The sequence below is a fragment of the Clytia hemisphaerica genome, unplaced genomic scaffold (genome assembly GCF_902728285.1).
Source record: "Clytia hemisphaerica strain Z4C2 unplaced genomic scaffold, Clytia hemisphaerica genome assembly, whole genome shotgun sequence".
Classification (NCBI taxonomy): domain Eukaryota; kingdom Metazoa; phylum Cnidaria; class Hydrozoa; order Leptothecata; family Clytiidae; genus Clytia; species Clytia hemisphaerica.
This window is the reverse complement of record NW_027103332.1, coordinates 273,630-294,667: the sequence shown is the minus strand read 5'-3', so window position 1 is coordinate 294,667 and position 21,038 is coordinate 273,630. Positions and strand designations below refer to the sequence as shown.

The 21,038-nt window shown below is 36.6% G+C and overlaps 1 protein-coding gene and 1 long non-coding RNA gene across 2 annotated transcripts; both read right to left on the bottom strand.

The window, feature by feature from the left end:
- Nucleotides 1-659: 659 nt before the first annotated feature.
- Nucleotides 660-1,326, bottom strand: LOC136815532 (uncharacterized). The gene is made up of 3 exons (XR_010847730.1): nucleotides 1,220-1,326; nucleotides 869-1,028; nucleotides 660-735 (listed from the first exon to the last, which is right to left on the bottom strand). It is a non-coding gene; the product is annotated as an uncharacterized lncRNA (long non-coding RNA).
- Nucleotides 1,327-16,987: 15,661 nt separating this feature from the next.
- LOC136815823 (uncharacterized) lies at nucleotides 16,988-20,818 on the bottom strand. Its single transcript, XM_067072276.1, has one exon. The coding sequence runs from the start codon at nucleotides 20,816-20,818 to the stop codon at nucleotides 16,988-16,990; it is 3,831 nt and encodes a 1,276-aa protein (XP_066928377.1).
- Nucleotides 20,819-21,038: the final 220 nt, after the last annotated feature.

Below are 21,038 nucleotides of genomic sequence, written 5' to 3'. Positions count from 1 at the left end.
ATTCTCTTTTTATCACTACCCATTAATGATGTCCACTCCAATTTATTTTTCTTGTCTCTCCAAAATTTCAAAGTGATGCAGATTGATTTCATTGCAGACACAAGTTTTGATTGCATATCATTGTTTCCATTTTTCTAAAGAGAAATTATTAGGGATAAGTTTTGATTTGTGAAAAATATACCTAGCCTAAATCCCTATGATGTGAATTTCAATCAGTAGTAATAATTTGAAACATTTTATAACTCGAATTTCAGGAAGTCCACTTACTTCATCAATATCAATAATGGTATGGAACATTCCATCCTCCAACCGGTCTGTGACCCTCAGTAAAAGATGCAGCTCATCAACGCAACAATGATCGATCGGCACATCTGAGAAGATTGGGTCATCCTTGCATCCTGGCTGCTTGCTCCATTTTGCATTGATGGTCCGTTTTTTTCCTGACTTTGAAGGATCTTGGCTAAAAATTGATTTAAGATTTGTAAAGTGTTGAGATTTTTTAAAGCTGATAGTTTTATATAAATTATCCTTGCTGATATTGTGTAATCTTTTTACTACTTTTGGCACTCTCAGAGTTTAACTACATTATTTTGCATTTGTTGAAATCAAGCTTACAGTTAAGAAAATAATCTTACATTTTAGGTTGCACACTTACCGTTCATTCTTGTTTATGTCGCAGTATATGCATGCATTGTTGGAGGTTGCCTGCTTCATACCAAGTAGCATCAAGAGAAACTGAATATAGAAACAAAGTAAAAATATCATTAATAACAACATTCATGACCATTTTAAATTTACCAACAAAACATGACTATAGTAGACTGGTTGTTTAGATTTTCAGTAACTCCAGCCAAAAAAATGTACTTACTTTGTAATCTCCACCAATCAAAAGATTTACATCTAAATTCTTTCCATCCACATTGATTTTTGGATTTCTTGCAATTTCGCCCACCTCGGTAATCAAATCTTACGATCTTACTTACAATCATACGATTCACTAGCCATACCTACACCAACAGCATTGTTTCCTGTAAATGAAGAAGCATCTTATTTTAACATTTGTTTATCTTTGAAAATTGTTATCTATTTAGAGGCCTATGTTCAAAAGCCTGATTACCAAGCAATTTTACAGTTTAGTGTGGTTAAACTAAATCGTTTTGTTTTTGTTTTTGATTTTTTTTACGGGGAGGTGTATCCTGAACTTAAACATTTTACTCACCAGAGCTTTTGTAGAATGATCCAGACTCCTCTATAATAGTGTACGACTTTCTAGTGAGTTTTGTGCCATCACCACTGACTTTTAGCTAAAGTTAATAATATCAAACTTTAATACCTATGATCCTAATTGACAAACTGATATTTTAGCCTCATGGAACTTTTTTCGAGGTTAAGACCTTTTTGAGGTATTTCCCATACACCAGTAGAGATGCTGATTATTATACATACCATGATACTTTTATCTGCTGACTTTACTCGTGTATCTCTTTTTAATTCCCCATCAGTGAGCATGGAGCTATAACAGTGTCTCCTGGGGTGTGGTCAATAACAAAGCTTCCAGAGAGTTCTTTTTGGGTCCTTTCAACTTGATGGGTTCTGGATAGATCAAAGGATATCTGTGACAGCTCATGGTATGCCTTCACAGAAACAGTATATCGGTCCAACACGTACAAAACAGCTTTTGTCCTATCCATTTCAGACATAACATCACCTAATGAGAGAATTTATTGGACAAACACATTTATGAAATTATCAGAATGAATGGAATGGGTCGCGCTGATTTACATTATCTAAATCGAGAAATGATGCAAGAATGGTATTTTCACCTATTTTCCATTGGAAATTTGGATGAATATCACTTGAGGACGTTTGGCTTGATTCGAAAGACGTTTGGCTGTTCGACGATGTTTGACTGTTCGACGACGTTTGGCTGCTCGACGACGTTTGGCTGCTCGACGACGTTTGGCTGCTCGACGACGTTTGGCTGCTCGACGACTCTGACCACAGAGACACATTTCAATGATATTTTGATTACCTGATTTTTACATGCCCTTTTCGAGCCCTTAACGCACATCGTAATTTTTACTCTTTTTTTAAAGTAGTTTTCATTGGAAGACGTTGAAACTTTTAAATCAATTGAGAAGTGAAAGAATATTAAAAAATATCTACCTTTATCACATGAGACAGTGATCTTTGTGGCTGCTGATGTTTTTAATTTTATTTGAGTCGTTGGAAAACCATATTTTTCCACTGCTCTCGTTACGTTTTCCCTGTAAATAGTACACATTTAGATTCACTTTCAGGCATTCCTTTCTTTAGACATTTGATTCTCTTTTTCTGAAAATTATGTTAGGAGAGCATGGTTTACTAAATTTAGAACGACATGTACGAGACCAATGCTTTTGACATAAAAGATAGCTTACTGAACTTGTGTTAAGCGTCTGTACTTTTGCCTTTACCCCAACTCTTCAAACGCTTTCGTTGACGTTTTTGTTGGAGTCTTAACTGTTGGTCTCTACAAAAGATGTAAAAATGGTCTATGTTCATTCTTTTGTGGTTTAAATTAGGGCTCTGACAATAATGAATTTTTCATAATTGTCGTGTTTAAAGTGTGCTTTCTGACTGTTACCAACAAAATTATGACATGTTATACTGTTTCTGTTAGACAAGCTATTCCTGAATCTGAAAATTCAAAAGTTGCATTGAAAAAATTAACGAAGAAGAAAATGAAGACGTTTGCGAAGAGAAGTATTTCTTTTGACTATGCTCAGAGTACTTAAGTGAATGTACCGATTCCACCGATTCATTATCTAAAAGCACAAAAGTGAATATAAGGAAACATTTTCATAGTATATATGCATTGCTAGATGCACTCTTCTTTTTCAAGATGTTCTGCCCAGAACTTCAGAACTTTTCAAGCGCATGCTCAATCAGGAAGCTGAAAGATCTTTCTTGCAAAAACAAATTGTTAAGTGTTTTGATAGATTTCCGGAGACTTTTATGAAATTCGGAGAATCTTTAAATGGTTTTTTAGCGCAACTGCATTTTTGAAAAATTGAAACATTTTTTTTAAATATTATGTATTGTATGTTAGTTTTCTCAGTCATTTTCTTTTTCGTTCTTTCCCGTGCAGACGGCTGGACGGACTTTAGATGTCGAACCGGGTTCTGGGCCTACTTTCTGAAAATTTGTGTTTTTTGATACTTGTACTTGTCTGTTGTTTACCCTTTTTTGTTTCTTTGTATTTGTGTGGGAGTTTTTGTTTATTTTTCTATGTTTGTTAGTTTGTTTGGACTGCGGGTCGGTTCAGGGTTATGGAATCTGGGGGAGGCTGAGTGTTGGACGTCCTTAAAACATGTTTAAAGCTGCTGCGCCTGTCGCAAGTCAGGGACTCCAGATTGCATTGGTTGGGTTTTTGAGTAGTTTTTGGTGTTTGTGTTTTTCTGCTTGGCTTTTTAAACTTTATGTTTATTGGTTTGTTGGTTCTTTTTCGCCTAAAATTCTCATTTCTTGACAGAATGTTTGATTGGTTTGATTTATATAATTAAAAAAATGGAAAAAACGTATAATTATAAAAATATTTGTGCCTTTTTATGTTTCATCTTTATTTTATTTAGTATTTTCAACACTTTCTCTCCTTGAGGTCAGATCTCTGATCTTCACCATATATATTGTATAATCTCGTATCGTCTTTTTTTATATATACATAGGGTACTCTTGTGGAAGGGTGGAATAAATAGGGGATGTGGGTACTGCAGGTAAAAATGAACAAAATGGGGTCCTGATTTTCCTAAAAATCTCTTGGAAATGAACTCTCCTTGTAAGCGTCGTACATCCTTGTTGCCCTCAACCTAAGTACTCTCGGATGCCTAATAAACATAAAGACCAAAATAAACGTACAGGCTAAAATAAATGTAGTACAGCATTAGTACAGTATGAATCGGGTGATATTGGGTCAAAATAAATAAACGTACAGGTCCTAATAAGATGTGTACAGGCGGGAAATTTGACACGAGAAAAAAAACGTACATGTACACGTTTATTAGACACCCGAGAGTACACGTTTTTTTTCTTATGAAACTAGTTTTTCCAAGCAGCCTCAATGTTTCTTAAGAAATCGGCCTTTAGAGCCTTAAATGTTTCTTACATGTTTCTAAACTTTTTTACGTAATCAGCTTATTTTTCATGCAAAGAAAAAAACATTTGTTTTGATTGATGGGTTCTAACAAAAAACCGCATTAAAAGCATGTTTCTCAGTCTTTAGACATTCTGTGCATCATGTTCTTAAGAAAATGTGCATCCCCAAATCTGTTTTCGAATGTTAATATGCTTATAAAAAATATGTTACTGCTGAATGAAACATTTATGACGGAACTCTGAAACAATCTAAAGAGAAAAATTCAATCACTGCCGCAAAATTCTTACTGTCAGCGGGAAAACACTTTCCTAAAATGTGCTAATTTTTGCGCACATAGTTTTGTGTGTGGGAAATTGGTAATTTTTAGACATTTGATTTATATTCTATGAATTCTGTAATATAAAAAATTCTTATCATCTTGGTAAAATCCGTGTGTTTTCATCATGAGAAATATCTCGCAAGTCATCAATGACGTAAGCAATTAACACAAGAAAAAAAAGAAATATCAAAGAGATTTTTTAAACCAAGATTTAAGATACCTTCGCCAATCTTGGGAATCTTCATTTTTCGATATTTTATTAGCGCTTTTCGTGACTATTACTCTCATATAAATCTTATCACCACCAGGATTGGCGAAGTTTGTGAAGTTGAAGCACACGAAGAATTGACTTTTTCAATCATCTGCGGTGGAGCTCAAGTTATCTGAAATTGGAATCGTCTAAAACACAATGTGCAATGAATTGTAACGAACGATGATTGTTGATTTTAAAGTCGTTAAAAGTGCGAAGTAATTTTCTTGGGAATAAATGAACTGAAAATCAATTAAAACAATGTAACAAAAAAGTTACAGAATTATGTCAATTATGAACGACAGGCGAGACTTTTATTTATGGCTTTTATTCGCCAATACGATGACATGGTTTTTGGCTAATTTTACAAAAAGAAACACACCCCTGTCTCACATGTCCTGCATGTCTGTTAAAGAGTTTTTATGAATACGGTAAGATTGGGGAAACGGTACATCATATTGTCTCTCAGTCCACCGGGACAAGGGGAGAAACTTTCCACCTTTTAGCGAGTTTAGTTCGATTTTCATTTGAGCTCAAGCTGCAAAAACATCTTTATAATGTTTCGATGTTTTTCCATTCGATGTGATTTTTACTTAGAAAGGACATGAGAATTTCGGTACGGTTTGCCTTTTAATTACCTTAAATTTCCACTTGATGAGATAGGGATATGAAGGCCAAGTAGAAATAAAGAGCATTGAGAAATGGGAACTTTCATCGGGTAAAATTTTGACAGGCTCGGAGATGCCTCGGTTGAGGGCTTGAAAAGGCTGAAAGATGCTTATAACGATACTAACGGTGTATTTTACCTTTTACATAGGCCTCCTGGTAGATTTCAAAACTTCACCGAGACAGGGGTGTATAAATCTTACATTTTACTTTAAGGAGACAGGGTGTATAAATGTTAACTATTCCCAGTTTTACAGATGTTTTTTTCTGTCTATAAACTTTCGCGAATGGCCCTTAAAAGAATTTAACAAAGTTTATGAGTCTGGAATGACTGGTAATGTATCGTCAAAGGCTCCACCAAGCTCATCATCTTCATTGTCGTCGATATCAGATTCTTCATTTTCCATAATCTTTATCTGATCGATAAGATTGTCGAATCCACGTAATCTAAATGAATGAGCTAATCCTCTCTCGCATCTGCATTTCGGGCACGTTTTCGCTGACACGTTTCTTGAGCCAAAGTGTCGATCTGAGCAGGCCTGGCAACTCACCAACGTACCACATTGTTGGCAGCCCATAGGTTTTAAGGCAGGATATCGGTGGCAAATGCAACAGCTGAAAGCTTCTTCGAGGGAGTGCAAAAACGTAGCAGAAAAGTGGTGTTTGAATGCCAACTTTTTAAATGTTTCTAAAGCACCTTTTATATCTGTTAACTCACCGACTACATTATCCAATGTTGATTCCTCGTACAAACTTTGCCGGCGTTTATTTGGGGTTGAACTTGTAGGTTCGATTTCTTCTAAGGATCTACGTCTGCGATTGCTGATGTCTTCTCAAGGGACAGCAAAAACCTTACGGGATCCAACTTTCCAGAATACGACTCCTGACCACAAGGAGCAAAAGCAATTTTTCAGTTCAGTATTCCTTGGTTCAGTCACTTGTTTTGAAGTTATAGAAAATCCACTTAAACCAGCTTAAACATTGTACTCATTATTTGAGTACTAGTTGATTTTCTCGTTAGTTTGTTGAACTTTCTTTATTGATTTCAAGGTCGTGAATTTGCAAAAACACTTTATTCCTGATTTAGCCAAAATATTTTCTTGATGGAATCACAGAAAAATTTAATGATTTATTGAACTTATTAATGCAAATCAGTCAATTTTAGGTATTATAGAACACGACTCCTCCCCCCAAGAATTATAATATACATATTACATCTTTTCCATATTTCTTTTTAGCACAAACTTTTAGTACATAGACTTTTTCAACAGTGAGTTTTTTTAATGCATAATGAGCAAAAGGTCTATATAATTCTTAGACAACGCCCCTTAAACCTCGTTTACACTAGAGTTAAAAGTTCCGGATTGCGTTCAAAGCTGAAAAATAATTCCGTTTTGGGGACAAATTTTGATAAAAACGCAACGTTTTGAAAACATTAGAGTAGAGTGAAAATTTTTTTTCCATTTTCATGTGAAATATAATTTTTTATTTTTTAAGCAATGTAAACACTTTCTTTACTGCACACAGTACGCATATTTTTAAAATATAATTTTATGTGTAGACGACACCCCAAAACATAACAGGCCATTTGATCAACAAAAACGGAGGAATAGATGAAAACTGAACTATTAGCTCTAGTGTAAACAAGGTTTTAAATCGACTTCAGCCGTGTGTAAACACCCCTGTCTGGTAAAGTTGAAAATTTAAAAGAGCCACCCCACTAAAAATATGATGGAAGAACAATAGAATTTCATGACCCCAATGAAAAAAATTAATCGTTTGACCCACTCCAGCGGATTAGAAAGTTATAAAATTTCACCTCGCTACCCACTGGGGTACAAAGGCAGGGTTATAGAATTAGATAAATGCCACCACCACGGCCAAATTCGCATTAACTTATTCCCTGAGGTGGATAAAAGTCTAGTTAGAATTTTTCATAATGAAACGATGATTTAAGCTGAAAAGTTTTTACAGACCTCTGGTTCCTTCTTGATCATAGCAGGACATCCATTTGCGCCAACAAGAACTAAATCATAATCATCGTTTATTTCTTCGTTAACTTTGCCAAGTATGAAAGGAATATTAGCTTGTTCCTCCGAGTACAAATTCACATGTACGCTTAAATTGTGAAAGTGGACGTTTGTCGGCTTTCCATTTTCGCCTACATCAGCTCTGACGACTTTCACGGTGGCTAACGGTTTTCTGGCTATTCTCTGGAGACTAGATGGTGGCTGTCTTGGTGTGGATTTTTGTGCTGAATTGGTAGCCGGGGTGGATGATGTTATATCAGTGCTGCTTGATGGTTGTGGCTGGGATTGGGATGCTTGAGGAACGCCACTTATACACACATTGAAAATCGTTTTCCGCATAGTCTCCGAGGTCGAAGTTTGCATGGTCGTTGGTGAATTCGGCATTTGAGCCATGTTTTAGGAAAATTCCAGTTGTGTCAGTAATCTAAAAAAAAGAGAGAATTATTTATAACGAATCAACAAGGTCGATGTTTTGTCATTTTTAGCCTTTTCATCTCTGACAGAATCAAATTTTATTTTACGAAATATAAAAATTATTGTCGGAAAAATCCATTTTTCGACTCGAAACACCACACCCCGGAGATGCAATGGATTTTGAAAAAACCGTAAAAAATAACAGAAAAAAAAGAAATCCTAAATTCATTTTTTTTCTAGTAGAATCGAGATATGTAGTAGGGCCAAAATAGCTTTTAACTTTAAGGTGTCTACACCGCTCCGCCTTTACGTATATCATAATACAATGACCAGCTTTATTGCTCAGATATGACAGATGAAATCTTATATCACTTCAGGACTTAGCAAACATACTTTTATACCCCTTTTTCAGAACAATAAAACTTACTTGGAATGATCTCCCAATGTTGCGTTGATTGATTTGACTCTTAATTTCACTTCTGCCGCGCCATAACACAAGGTGAAAGTGTTGTTTGTTACTCACCCAGCTCACGGACGTCCTAACACTTTCAAATGACCTGGCAGCTTTGTAAAAATACGCTCTCTGCTAGTTATAAATATCACCGAAAATAAAAGCTTTTGAAAAATAACCAATCAGAGGAGAAGGCGCGTAGAAAACAATAGGGAAAGTGACAAAGGAAAGTAAAAATGAGAAACCCAATGATAAGCGTTTGTTTATGCAAAAATAATTTAAAGTTCAAAGAAAAGGTACCTGTAAAATCTATTCAAATTAGAATGGAGTTTCGACCAATACACAATAGTCAGCAAATAAATGGTAACAGACACGGGAGAAAATTCTTTAAATATCTCTGGTGGGTATTTCTAAAATGAGACAGGAGATGAAAGTAGGTGTTTACGTAAAATCTACGTCATCACCTTTTCATCTTTTTCTTCTTTGGGTGTGACTAACAAAAAATTTTCGGAAATGCAAAATTGACTGACAAAAAAGGTCAGCGGCACGGCCAGCGGTTCACAAGAAAGAAAGGAAAAAGTATATTATGTTATCATATTTTTGTCGAGAGCACATTTCTTTATTATCTTATTTATTTTATATATTTTACTGTATGATTAGGCTTTTGTTGAAATTACGTCTTGTTGATACAATAACTTTCCAATTAACCGCTGACACACAGGCCGTGTGCATTAAATTTAGGCTATTTTAGACAGATTTTACAGCATCTTTTTCACCGGGGTTATTCATTGGACGGACTTGACAGGGACACTAATTTAAGAGTGTTATAAATAAATGTTCCAAATTCTTGTAATGTATTCTGTATCGTATCATAACTGCACACATGTTTTCTTCGCAGATCCCCGATGACAAAAGGTTGTGTTTTGGATTTAGTTCCCAGGCCTCCTAATTATCAAAATTCAAAATTCAATTTTTAAACTTTTTGAAATATTGAAAATTGACCAAAAATTGAATGGACGTTTTCATACACAGATGGGGATCGGCCCTTTTTTAGGACGGTATAATGGGATTTGACGAAAAAAGAGACTGGAAAACGGTATTTTAAAATCAGACGGTGACGGTGATTAGCCTTATTTTTGTCGGTATTCCGGTATTTTAACCTCTAAAAACCGATGTGACGGTGTTATTATTTGCAAGGTATGAAAAATTCCTCATATTTTCTTTACATATAGCGCTACAAAAAAAAACTTTCTCATTTTGTGAGTTTATTAAATGAATGGAAATTTGTTGTAGAGCAAGCTCATTTTTTTCTCTCTAAAAGTCAAAACATAATACAACGCAAATAAAAGAAGAATATTCTCCTCCGCATTAAATTTTGCTATAATGTTTTTTTTTATTTACTGAATGAAGAATCCTAAAAAATGCATGCGCGGTGGAGTGTGTTTGTTTTTTCTTCCACCTCCAAAATTACAAACGCAAGAATAACTCCTTGAGTTTGTGTTTGTGTGTATAATGAGTGTAAAGATAGAAAAACTTATGCTGTAAAACATAACGAGCCTACTTTTACAAAAGTGGTAAAACTGGGAAAGATTATGTTCATTTCATCAAATTTCGAGTGAAGATAAATGAAAAGGCAAAAAAGATCTCGCCACATTGATTGCTCTCATCAAGTTAGTTTTCCTAGGATTTTTTGCTTTTTATATTCATCTTTTACAAATTTTTGTGAAAACCTTTTAATTTTAATTTTAAATCGTTTAGACTTTGCTTTGCAAGCATTTAAACAGTCTTTGGATTGGCTCTTGTGGATTACCCTTTTGCTATGGGGTAAAAATTTCTACAGTTGCTGAAAATTGCCAAAATAAAAACTTTCCCCCATACGTTTTTACAGTTAATTTTCAAAACAAATTGCGATCCTACTCGGAGGGGGTTTATCTTGGTTAATCTTGCACCCGGTAAAGAAATTCTTTTCTTACACGGTTCCAATGATTGCCAAAGATATACCTCAAGTGGATTAATTTGCACGTGGACTTTATTTCGCTTGGACAAAACTTCGCGAATCAATTTCTCTCAGTTTCCTAGGAGTTTTCGCTAAATTCCTGATTTAAATTTTTCGCGGAGACTAAATTTCGCGAAAACGGCCAGAATTTGCGAAAATTAATCCACGCGAAATTTAATCCACTTAATATGATATGTAGGGGTTCTGAATTGATACTCAGGTGCCCATCTGTACTTGAAGATATTACCAATTGTGAAAAATGAAGAATGAAAAATCTTTAATTTGAAAAAGAGAAAGATAGTTAAATCGTCATCAACAGTCATTAACGAGCTTTTAAAATCAGTTACAAAAGAAATTTTAATTTTAGATAGTCATTAACCACGAAAGTCCAATTTTGTCACTTTTTCAAACACTTTGCCCGTCTTTCGTTATCTCTAGTATTGAAGGGATTTGTCTGTCATATATTCAAACCAACACTTACGCCTTTTAAAATCAACTTTTTTATTTTCTATATTACACAAATTTGACATTACTGTTTTGTGCTGAAGGGTTTTTTAAATATAAACAATCCTCCTCTTCAGTATATGATATGGATAGAATAGATGTACGGATATACTAGAAGGTACCAGTCGTTGCAAATGATGGTTTAACTTGCGCATCAAAGCCCTTAGGATAATAGAGATGGTTAGTTTTCATCAACGACGGGAGTACATCAAGTAGTTGGAATATTTCCGTAAATATTTTTCATGCTTCAAATTGAATGAGAAAATATTATGAGATTTTCTTCAGTAAGTTTGAAGGTGATTTTAATTTAATCAAAAACAGGAACTTATCAAAGCAGTGCCCGTCCATAACATTGAAATACATACCTTGGAGGTTGTTTGCTCATGTCCAGAAGCTTCTGAAACAATGAAGTTAAAAATGATTCTAATTCTCTTTGAGACCATGTGGTTGAAATTTTGGCGACAACTATTTGGCCTGTTTCTTCCATGCGACCTCCTTCTTGTCCTATAGGACTTATATTTTCTCCTACATCCAACAATATTATGTCTTTTGTGGACATGCGATCTCTTCCTGCACCGCGTCTGCTTCTGCCTCTTCCTCTTACATTGTTAGATTGGTCTGACGGAACAAAGGGTGGTGGTAAATTATCTGGTAAATTAGCTGTCTTCCCCGCTGGAATAATCTGGATCTTTCTTCTGCCACTCTTCTCAGGTCTTCCATCTTGAACACAAGACAAATTTAAAGTTTATCCTTCAATCCTGAAATTAACATGGTTCCAACTGGGGTTATAGATGCCCTGCCAAATATAGCTTCCCCCGCGATCTAATCTTCAAATGTTTCAGATCCCAGTCCACTACACGGTTATTATCCCCTCAAAGAGAACTAAATATGACCAGAAGGCTTGTTTTATGACCACTTTAGTAATACTAATTGGCAGAAGAAATATTTAAAATATAAACTAGTCTGTTGAAGACCATTCTGTTAACTGGCTGTTCCAGTTGAATTTGGTTAATTTTTGTTGGAACACTCTCAAAGGGATACCCAGAAAAAAATTAAAAATTAGCTAATAAAAGTGAAGATATCTTTAAAGGTTATTAGTAGAGCCCTACTACTACTCCAGATATTTTTTAAGAATAACTAACATTCTGAAATTAAGATACCACACATTCAATATTATTTTTTCATTTTTATCAAAAATAGGGTTGTCGGGCCCGCGTAGAACAATAAATTAAATTGGTCTCGTCTAAGGGCTAAACATTAATTTTTGTAGTAAATATTGTCCCAAAAGATTTTATTACCTGAGGGTAGTAAAATACATCTTCAAAGAATCTGGGTGTGGTGGTATGTAAAATACATAAATACTCATACTTGTCTGAGATTTTACTATGGGGCCATTCAAAAAGTACGTACATGCGAAAATCGTAAATTTTTGACCCCCTCACCTTGTACTCTTTGGTTCGCTTAATGTAACCTCTCCTTGGCGTACCCTTTTAAGATAGCCCCTTCAAAACTAATAACTCTTTTAAACCATAGAATATTTACATTAACACATTTAGTTTCGGTTTGATATTTTTGTTCGCGATACAGTTTGACGTAAACAATCAAAAAAGAATTCAAATCAGAAAGTTCGAATTTCTTTAAGCCTGATTTATTTACAAAAATATCAAACCGAAACTAAATGTGTTTTTCTCAATGAAGACAGTTAAAAAAAATTACCAGCCTACGTACTTCTTGTCGACCCCCTCCCCCACCGTATGCTTTCGTACGCGTTTAGGGGTACACCCCCTCCCCCTTTGAGCATGCGTACTTTTTAAATGGTCCCTACCGATCCGTCCTTTTTTTCTCAATTTTTCATTCTGAATCAAAAGTTTCTTCTAAAAATCTTGATTTTTCCAACCCTAAGAGAAACTGATTTGAATTTTTGTGATTTTTGCGATAACCCACTGCATGGCCTGAGAATTCTTGTGCCAAATTATTTACAGTAATATAATTCGAATAAAGCCAGGGTTTATGACCCAAACTGGCCCAAGTTCTGGATATTTGCAACATTTTCTGTAGAAAAACTTGATTTCTCTTAAATATTTGAATGCCATATCAAAAAACTTTAAATCTCTACTTCAATTTGTTGTGAATGCCATACAGTATATGGCCCCCAAAACGGAGACGGCCCCCAAAAAGGAGGTTTTCATTAAAATGAAGATTCTGACTTGTAGATTTATCAGAATTAAACGATTTTTGTTTATTTTGAAAGAATGATGGTTATACTTAAAAATAAGCATGTTTTTGCTGGTTTGAGACGGATTCAAAATAACATATTTGCGTCTAAAGGAAATATTTTAACACCAAAATTAGATAAAAATTGCATATAACTCACTCTAGCTCCTTGGATATTGAAAATAAGTTATGAAAACGGGGTATAGGAAACTTTCTACACCTAATGCCGTTCAGAAAATGCAAATACATCTGTGACTTTAGAGGCTGGGTAAAAGATATAGCATCTTGAAGGTCAACCAGTATTTTGGAGCCCTAGAATCAGCATTGACAAAACCGAAAATTCTAAATATGAGAAAAAGTAAAAAATCTTGGAATTCTATTCCTATCACCTTAAGTTAATAGTTTATAACAAAAAAACCGAAAAATTTTATATATAATGTCAATTTTTCGCTGAATCAGCAAAAACGGCAAATTCTGTCATTTTTTTGCAAAATATAGGAGAAAAATATCTTAAAGCTTAATATTTTCAGTTTCAGTTAAGCTTTTTTTCTAAAATTTTCACAGCCTATTCCATATATGAATGGAACTATTTTCAAAAGGGATTTGTTTTCAAAAACTTGATGAAGACGTTGTTAAATCAAAATTGTCGTTTTGAAAATTTCTAAATTTTCAGTTTGGACTTTGCAATATCGAAAATCTTGAAATATTTCATAAAAATCATAAATTTTACATCCATCGGGTCGTAAATTTAAGGGAAAACACAAATATGTTCATAGTTTTTCCCCCTATTACCACCGGGCTTAATAATTTGATTTTAGCTACACCTCCGTTTTGGGGGCCCCAAACCTGCATTTTGACAACCAGGGGTATACTGTAAAAATTTTATCAAATAAATTTATGCCAAAAACCCTCTAAATAATATTTCAAAACTATGGTCAAAATTTTGTATTCATATCTTAAAGATATCTCGAGAAATCGCTAAAATTTCAAACCTCCGTTTTGGGGGCCATTAGAAAAAAGCTACCTATCTTTAAGCGATTGAAAAATATTGTTGAAATTGAAAATTTTGAAAAAGAACTTCCAGGAAATAAAGTAGAGATGTTAAAGGTTTTCATGCAGCAAAATTTTTTGTAAAATCTCTTTTCCCCTAGATTTGAGAGAAATTTCAAATTTGATCGCCGTTTTGGGGGCCACATACTGTATATAAATTTCATAAAAAATGAAATGTTTTATTTGGTATAAACATATTTGTAAATATATTTAGGTAAAAAACATTTGCTATGAAACAGATTCTGGTTTTAAACTTCAAAGTGAATCTACAGAAATTTTTTTAAGCAAGAAGATGAACCGACAAAATAAATTAAAACTAACATTCTCACACAATTTCAACGTCATTTTCACATCTTAATTTTGTTGTGACTCAAGTGACTGGACAAGCCGGATCAATTAAATATGGAATCCTCACAGACAGACACAAAGGTATAGGTTGATCAGTTAACATTTAAGTCGTCGAGTGGCCTGAATGACTAGGGTCAAGATCGAGCCAAAAGAATTAATAGGGTTTTCAGCCTGAACATAGCTCAAAGAGGCCCAAGAATTCTTGGACCATGCAGTGGGTTATTCTGTGAGACCCTAGTCCTAGAGACTTTAAAATGTGAGAAAAACCGTTACCTTATGCACATACCCCGCACACATTCTTGCCTATAAGTACCCCCTCCCTGGGCCTGGAACAAAAAACAAGCACCCCCACCTCTAAAGTAGTCAATGCATCCTGGGTGTAAGGTACTATTGGAGGAATGATCAGATTGGCCTAATAGTTGACACGCCAGACTTTAAATGTCAAAATAACTGATAAGAAGACTTGTGTGGTTATAGAATCCCTATATTTGGAGCAGCTTTATTTGAAAATATTCTAGATCTAGATCTCTGCAACTTGTCAAAGTATGTGTGGAATTATCGGACACAGGTGTTCGTAACGTTATGAATTGAATGTATGTATGTTCAAACTGAAAAATAAATTTGATACAAATTGATCTAAGTTGATAAATTACAAATTTGATTGAAAAACTTACTTTAGAAAATTTGAGTTGACAAAGCCTTGATATAAAATAAAGTTTAGAAAATATTAGCTTACCAGCCTGCCAAATGTGAATTGATATGTGAAAATAATTCCAAATGGTTCAATGTAAATGTTCAAATGATCAATGCAAATGTTCAAAATGAATGTAGAAAACTTGATTGACAATGTATGCACTGAGTTCTTGAAAACATTTCTAATCTCTTCATACCACACTCACGCCTTATGATATGTGATTGAATGAGAGTGAAAAAAGCTGAAAGTGAGATCTGATATGCGAGCTCTCGAATGCTCACGGGGAGACATTAATTGATAAATATAAAAAACTAATTGACAAATGACGTCATAATGACCTTGCGTATAATAAATTTTTTTTTAATTGCTTTTCTTATAAATAAATAATATCTTTTGCACGTTCGTGCTACATTCCCCCAACGTGGAAAAGTGAAATGTCCAATCCAGATACAGTCAGTTCTGAACATTTTATTGAGTTCTTGCAAAACGTCCATTTCATCAACATGATGAATTACAACTAAATCTCTGACACAATCTGGTAGTATTACTTTGGCAGTTTCATTTGAATTGACATACTCAACATCAACTTTACGAATTTTACCATCTTTACTAACATGAACATTTTTATTCTTCCAGATGATATGTCTTGGCAATGGAGAATCATTCTTAAGGAAAAGGACAATATCACCCTTTTTCAAGTGCTTGTCGTTCTTAAACCACTTTGGTTGTGAATAAGCTTGGGGACATGTGAGATCAACATTTTCAAACCACGTGTTGAAGATGTCGATATTCGTTTGGATGATTTGTTGAATGTTGATGGAACGTTGACTGGACCAATGGGACCTCTCTCGTTGTTGCGTCGAGAAGAAGTCTGTTGGGTGTAATAAGGTCCATGCTTTCGAAATCAGATGTGATGGAACCAAGTGCGAGAGGCATGTTATTGAACTGTTCGAAATCTCGGATGCCACCGTTTCCCATGAAGGATTGAGTGTCGTGATTGAGAATCGTCCTCTCGATCGATCTTTGATCTCCTTGATTTTGGCGTTCAAACCTTTCCCTTGGAGTTGTGTGCACAACTGAACTGAATGTCGAATTCAATGGAGTCGTTGTTGCGATGAAGCTGGCTCGTAAGTCGTGGAAGTCGATTTTGACGTCTTCACATCCTTTGATGAGTTGGCTACCAGAGTCGATGAAGAGCTTCTGAGGATAACCATGGTGAGATGAAAATCGTACGAACGCTTGGATGAAGGCGACAGTGCTGTAGTCGTCCATGATCTTGATTGATGTAGCTGAAGTGGTCATGCAGCAGAAGACCGTCAACCAAAGCTTGATTGTTGATCGTCTGTGGTGATTGCAGTATGCCTTTACAGGCCATGCAAGATCAATCTTTTTAACAGGAAACTTGGATTCATCTTGGTGCATCCAGTCTTGGCCAACGAACCATTCTGAGTTTGGCTGGACCTCTGATAACTGGACACCTCTCCTTGTTGCTAAGTCAGCCATCATTTGATTGGAGTCGATGAATCGCCAGTCTTCGATGTTTGTGAGTCGATGGACTTCGATTACTCTGTTTCGAACCCACTGCTTGAGTTGAAGCTCAGTGTTTGATATCCAATGAAGCACGATGGTGTTGTCTTTGATTTTCAAGCATCCCTTGTGATGTTGTTGGAATGCTCTCTTGACAACTTCACCAGTGTGTACGTTTATCAATGCTGCAAACATCTCTGCTCGAGGTTGTGTTGAGGGTTGAGGAACGAGTTTTGATCGTGCGAATACAAGTTGTGACGAATACGTACCATTTCTCCTTTGAATACGAGTGTAGATGGCAGCACAAGCTAGTGATGGGCTTGCATCACCGAAGTCGAGGGTTGAGATGTCGAGATTGAGTGCATCTTCAGGAATGATTGTGCGGTAAATTAATGTCCTTGTCTTGATTTCTTCTTGATCATGTCGAAGTGGGATGTCCATAGTGAGCGAAGTGAGTCTGGAAGGACGTCATCCCATTGAAGTTTGTGATTGACTAGTTCATGCAGATCGAGTTTGAGACCAGCAGTGATTGGAGTCATCTTTCCAGTTGGGTCGAAGATTTCAGATACTTTGGAAACGCAGTGTCTTCTTGTGAGTCGAGATGGAATTGTACCTGATGATTCTGTCGGTTTCTTCCCCCTTTGCTTTCGAGCAAAATTCATTTCGGAGATGTCAAGTGATAGTTTGTCGATCTTTGGGTACCAGACCATTCCCCCAACAGAAATAGACTTGCCATCATGTGAGAGAGCTTCAGGTGGGTCACTGCCACTGAAGGTAAATCCTTTGAGTCGAAACCCACCTTTGTTGACGACGATTTCTAAGCTGTCGGCGGTTTCCATGGCTTCCTGTAATGAATCTTCACCTGAAATGCAGTCGTCGACGTAAACGTCCTTGTTGACAACTTCGTTGACGCGAGGGTACTTGTCCTTTGAGTGGTCAGCTGTCTTTCGTAGGGCAAGTTCAGCCTGGTTTCCACTTGACTTTACCCCATAGATCAAGGTTTTGATGATCTTCTCTTGAGGTGGTTGGTTTGGATTGAGATCGGTTGACCACAAATACCTCTGGAGGCACCAATGGTCTTCGTTCAATTTAACCGTATTATACATTTTACTTACATCTGTATGATAACCAATGCGTCTGATACTCCAACGGATGAGGATTTCGATCATCTTATTCATGTTGTTGCGACCCTTGGCACAGATGTTGTTGAGGCTATATCCACTGCTAGTAGGCTGGGAGGCGTCAAACACTACTCGACAGGGTGTTGAGATGGAATTGGTCTTCCAAACTGCCCTCCATGGAATGAATTTCTGGACTTGGCTGTTACATAATTTGATTTGTTGTTCCTTAGATAGATTTTTGACAAAATCGACATGTCCTAAGTCATGGAACTTTTGCTCGGAGGCGATGACGTCATTCTTGTCGATTGGAAATTTTGACAACTTCTTCACTTGTTGCTCGTAGACTTTGAGTATTTTCCATCGATTGGGATTGAGTTTGACTGTCGGGTCGTGTAACAAAGGAAGAGATGCGATGGTCTGATGCTTTTCGAAGTCGACTTTGACGGATTGATCGATAAGATTTTGTTCGACTTCCTCTTGGATGCTTATGGATTCGATGGTTTCATGATTTTTGCAATCTTTGCACGATCGACATTTGATGCAACGATAACTCACTTCGGAACCGGCAGATTCGACCTCGTGGAATCTCTTCTCTGTCTTGGAGACGAAGATTTGATCATTGTGGACGTGGTAGGTGTCTATCACCGAGTCTTTAAAGCCGAATAATGATACATCTGGGTTGATTCGATAGCCAGCTTGATACGCTCTGAGCTGACTGGAGCTGAAGCTTGTTCGATTTGTGATACCAACGTGGGCAGCAATTTGATTGAAGACACGATGTGGACCACCGATTAAACCACGAGATCCATCACTGTTTTTGAAGAATGAACGATAGATTGTTAAACCTGATGGAAGTTGGAAGATTATCTCTGGGTGGTAACGTAGATACTTGATTCCGATGATAAAATCGACATCACCTCCAATGGATCTTGGAAGTTTTGGTAGTAAGCTGGCGTCTTGGTTGGTTTTTCTAAATTCGTCTTGGATATTTTTTTCGACTTCTTCCAATTGATGAGTTGGGAAGGTAGCTGTTAGTCGTTCCAAGCAGACGCCAGTGAATGATGCAACGGTTTGGTTGTCGAACGTTGGGATGGATACGGTATACATACCATGAGGAGATTCAGTAGTGCTGTCACCGATTCCACCAAGTTGAATTGGACCAGCGTATTCTTGTGTACAGTTGCTTGGGGGTAGTCGTTGGATGGCGTTGAATTTTGAGACGAAGTCACTACATCCTGAATCGTAGAAGAGCAGGAATAGTTGGTTGTTGATTGTAATCGTTTGAAGTTGATAGATGGCATTGTCATTGTTGGTGGACGAATGATGGCCTTCTTGTCGATTGAAGTGAAGTCCCATGTCTTTGACGAATGGTGGAAGCTGTTCTCGTTTTCTCAAGAGCATATCCTTGTATTGAGTGAGAAGTTGGTCGTTTTCATGCTTGTGATCCTCACATACGAGTACGTGCTTTCTGGTTGGGTACCTGCTATTGTTGTGAACTGGATTTTGACATGTAAAATTTCGTTGACAACGACCTTCCTTATGCTTGGGATGGGACAAAGACGCTCCAGGGAACAAACATTGGTAGCAAAGTCCTTTAGCCTTTAACTCGTTGAATCTTTCACGGGGGGTGAGATTGACAAATTTTTCACAAACGAAGTACTGGATGAGTCTAGAACCTCCTGGGCCACTTGTAACGACGTGGTCGGTGGCACCACAGATATAACATAAATTTGGATCTCTTACCCCTCCTCCTGAGTGGTGTCCACTTTGACGATTTTTAGGTGGATCATTCTTGGGTTGGTCGTTCTTTTGATCGTCAGTTCGATTCTTGATCAACACTTTTCCTTGGGTGATACGAATCTCCTTCTCCAGGAAACTGGTGAATTTTCCCCAGAGATCTTCTCCTTCCAGGTCTTCTTCACAAGTGATTGATAACCAACGATTTTGTCTGTGTTCACCGATCACCTTGCATAACTTCTCGAGACTGTTGCTGTAGTACAATCTTCCTTCAACATTGTGTAGTTTGGCGAGTTTCATGGTGTCTTTGATGAGGCTGATGAGTTCACCAAGTGATTCGATTGTCTTCTCAAGGTTTTTGGATTTGAGCGTGAGGTTAAGTTTGTCGAATTGTTGGAGCTTCTTGTCAAGCATCACTTGTGGGTCACCAAATGATTTCTTAAGCCTCTTCCATATCTCGTCAATATCATTTGAATCCTTGACTAACAACAATGCAGTATGTTCAAGATAATTCATTTTTAACAAGTCTGGTAACAAGTGTTTAGGAGTATTTCGAAGATGGAATTTCTCAAATTTCTCTTTGAAGGTGAAGATGTCATAAGTTGAGTCGTATCCCCCAAATTTCTTAAGTTCGATCGTTAAACTACTGTCAAGCATCATTTTGTGTTTATCAACTTCCCTTTTCTCAAGTTCAGAGTCTAGTTTAGTTTTGTAGAGTTGGAATTTCTGAAGAAAAGTTTCATACCCTCCTCTTTGGTCCTGACCACCATATTGAACAAGTAGAGTGATTTTGGTGTCAAGGTCTGTGAGACGTCTTTCGAGGTGAGGGATATTGGTGCTGCGTTTTGTGATGTCTGCGTCACTTAGCTCTGGAAGTTTGTCTGAGAGTTCATTCTCCAGTGATGATTTGAGGGAGGTTATGCTTGAGCTGATGTCTTTGACCAAACGAGTGTCTTGATTCGTTTCTTTCTCTCTTTTTACTTTCAACGTCTTGATGATTTCAGCTAGTAGAAGTTTGGCACCTTGCTTCATTTGAAGAAAATCATTTCGGAATTCTTCTTCGATCGGGGATAACTCTTCTAGACGAATGAATAAATCTCGAAGGGTGTTCCTTAATTTCTCTAAAGATGTGAAATCTTTATCCAGGGATTTGATGCTTGCTGATGGATCAACTTGATGCTCGTCTATGAAGTCTGCAAGCTCAGCGTGAACGATCTTGTAATCGATGGCTAACGATGCAATTTCAGCAGCCATTGCGTGTGGGATAGCTACTTCTGATGTAGGAGGTTGTTCTTTCACGATTTTACAAAAGGTCTTATAATTGATTTGGTCTTTTGTCTTCAAACGATCACTCCTTCTCATTGATTTGATATATGGGTGTGTCAATTGATTGGATGACGTGAACGTCAGCTTGAGTCTGTGTGCGACGGTTTGTTGAGCGTCAGCAACGATTGGTTAAATGTCGTACGACAGTTTGTTGAGTGTCGGCGACGATTGGTTTGATGTCGGACGATGGTTTGTTGAGCATCGGCGACAGTTGACTTGATGTCGGATGACGGTTTGTTGAGCGTCGGCGACAATT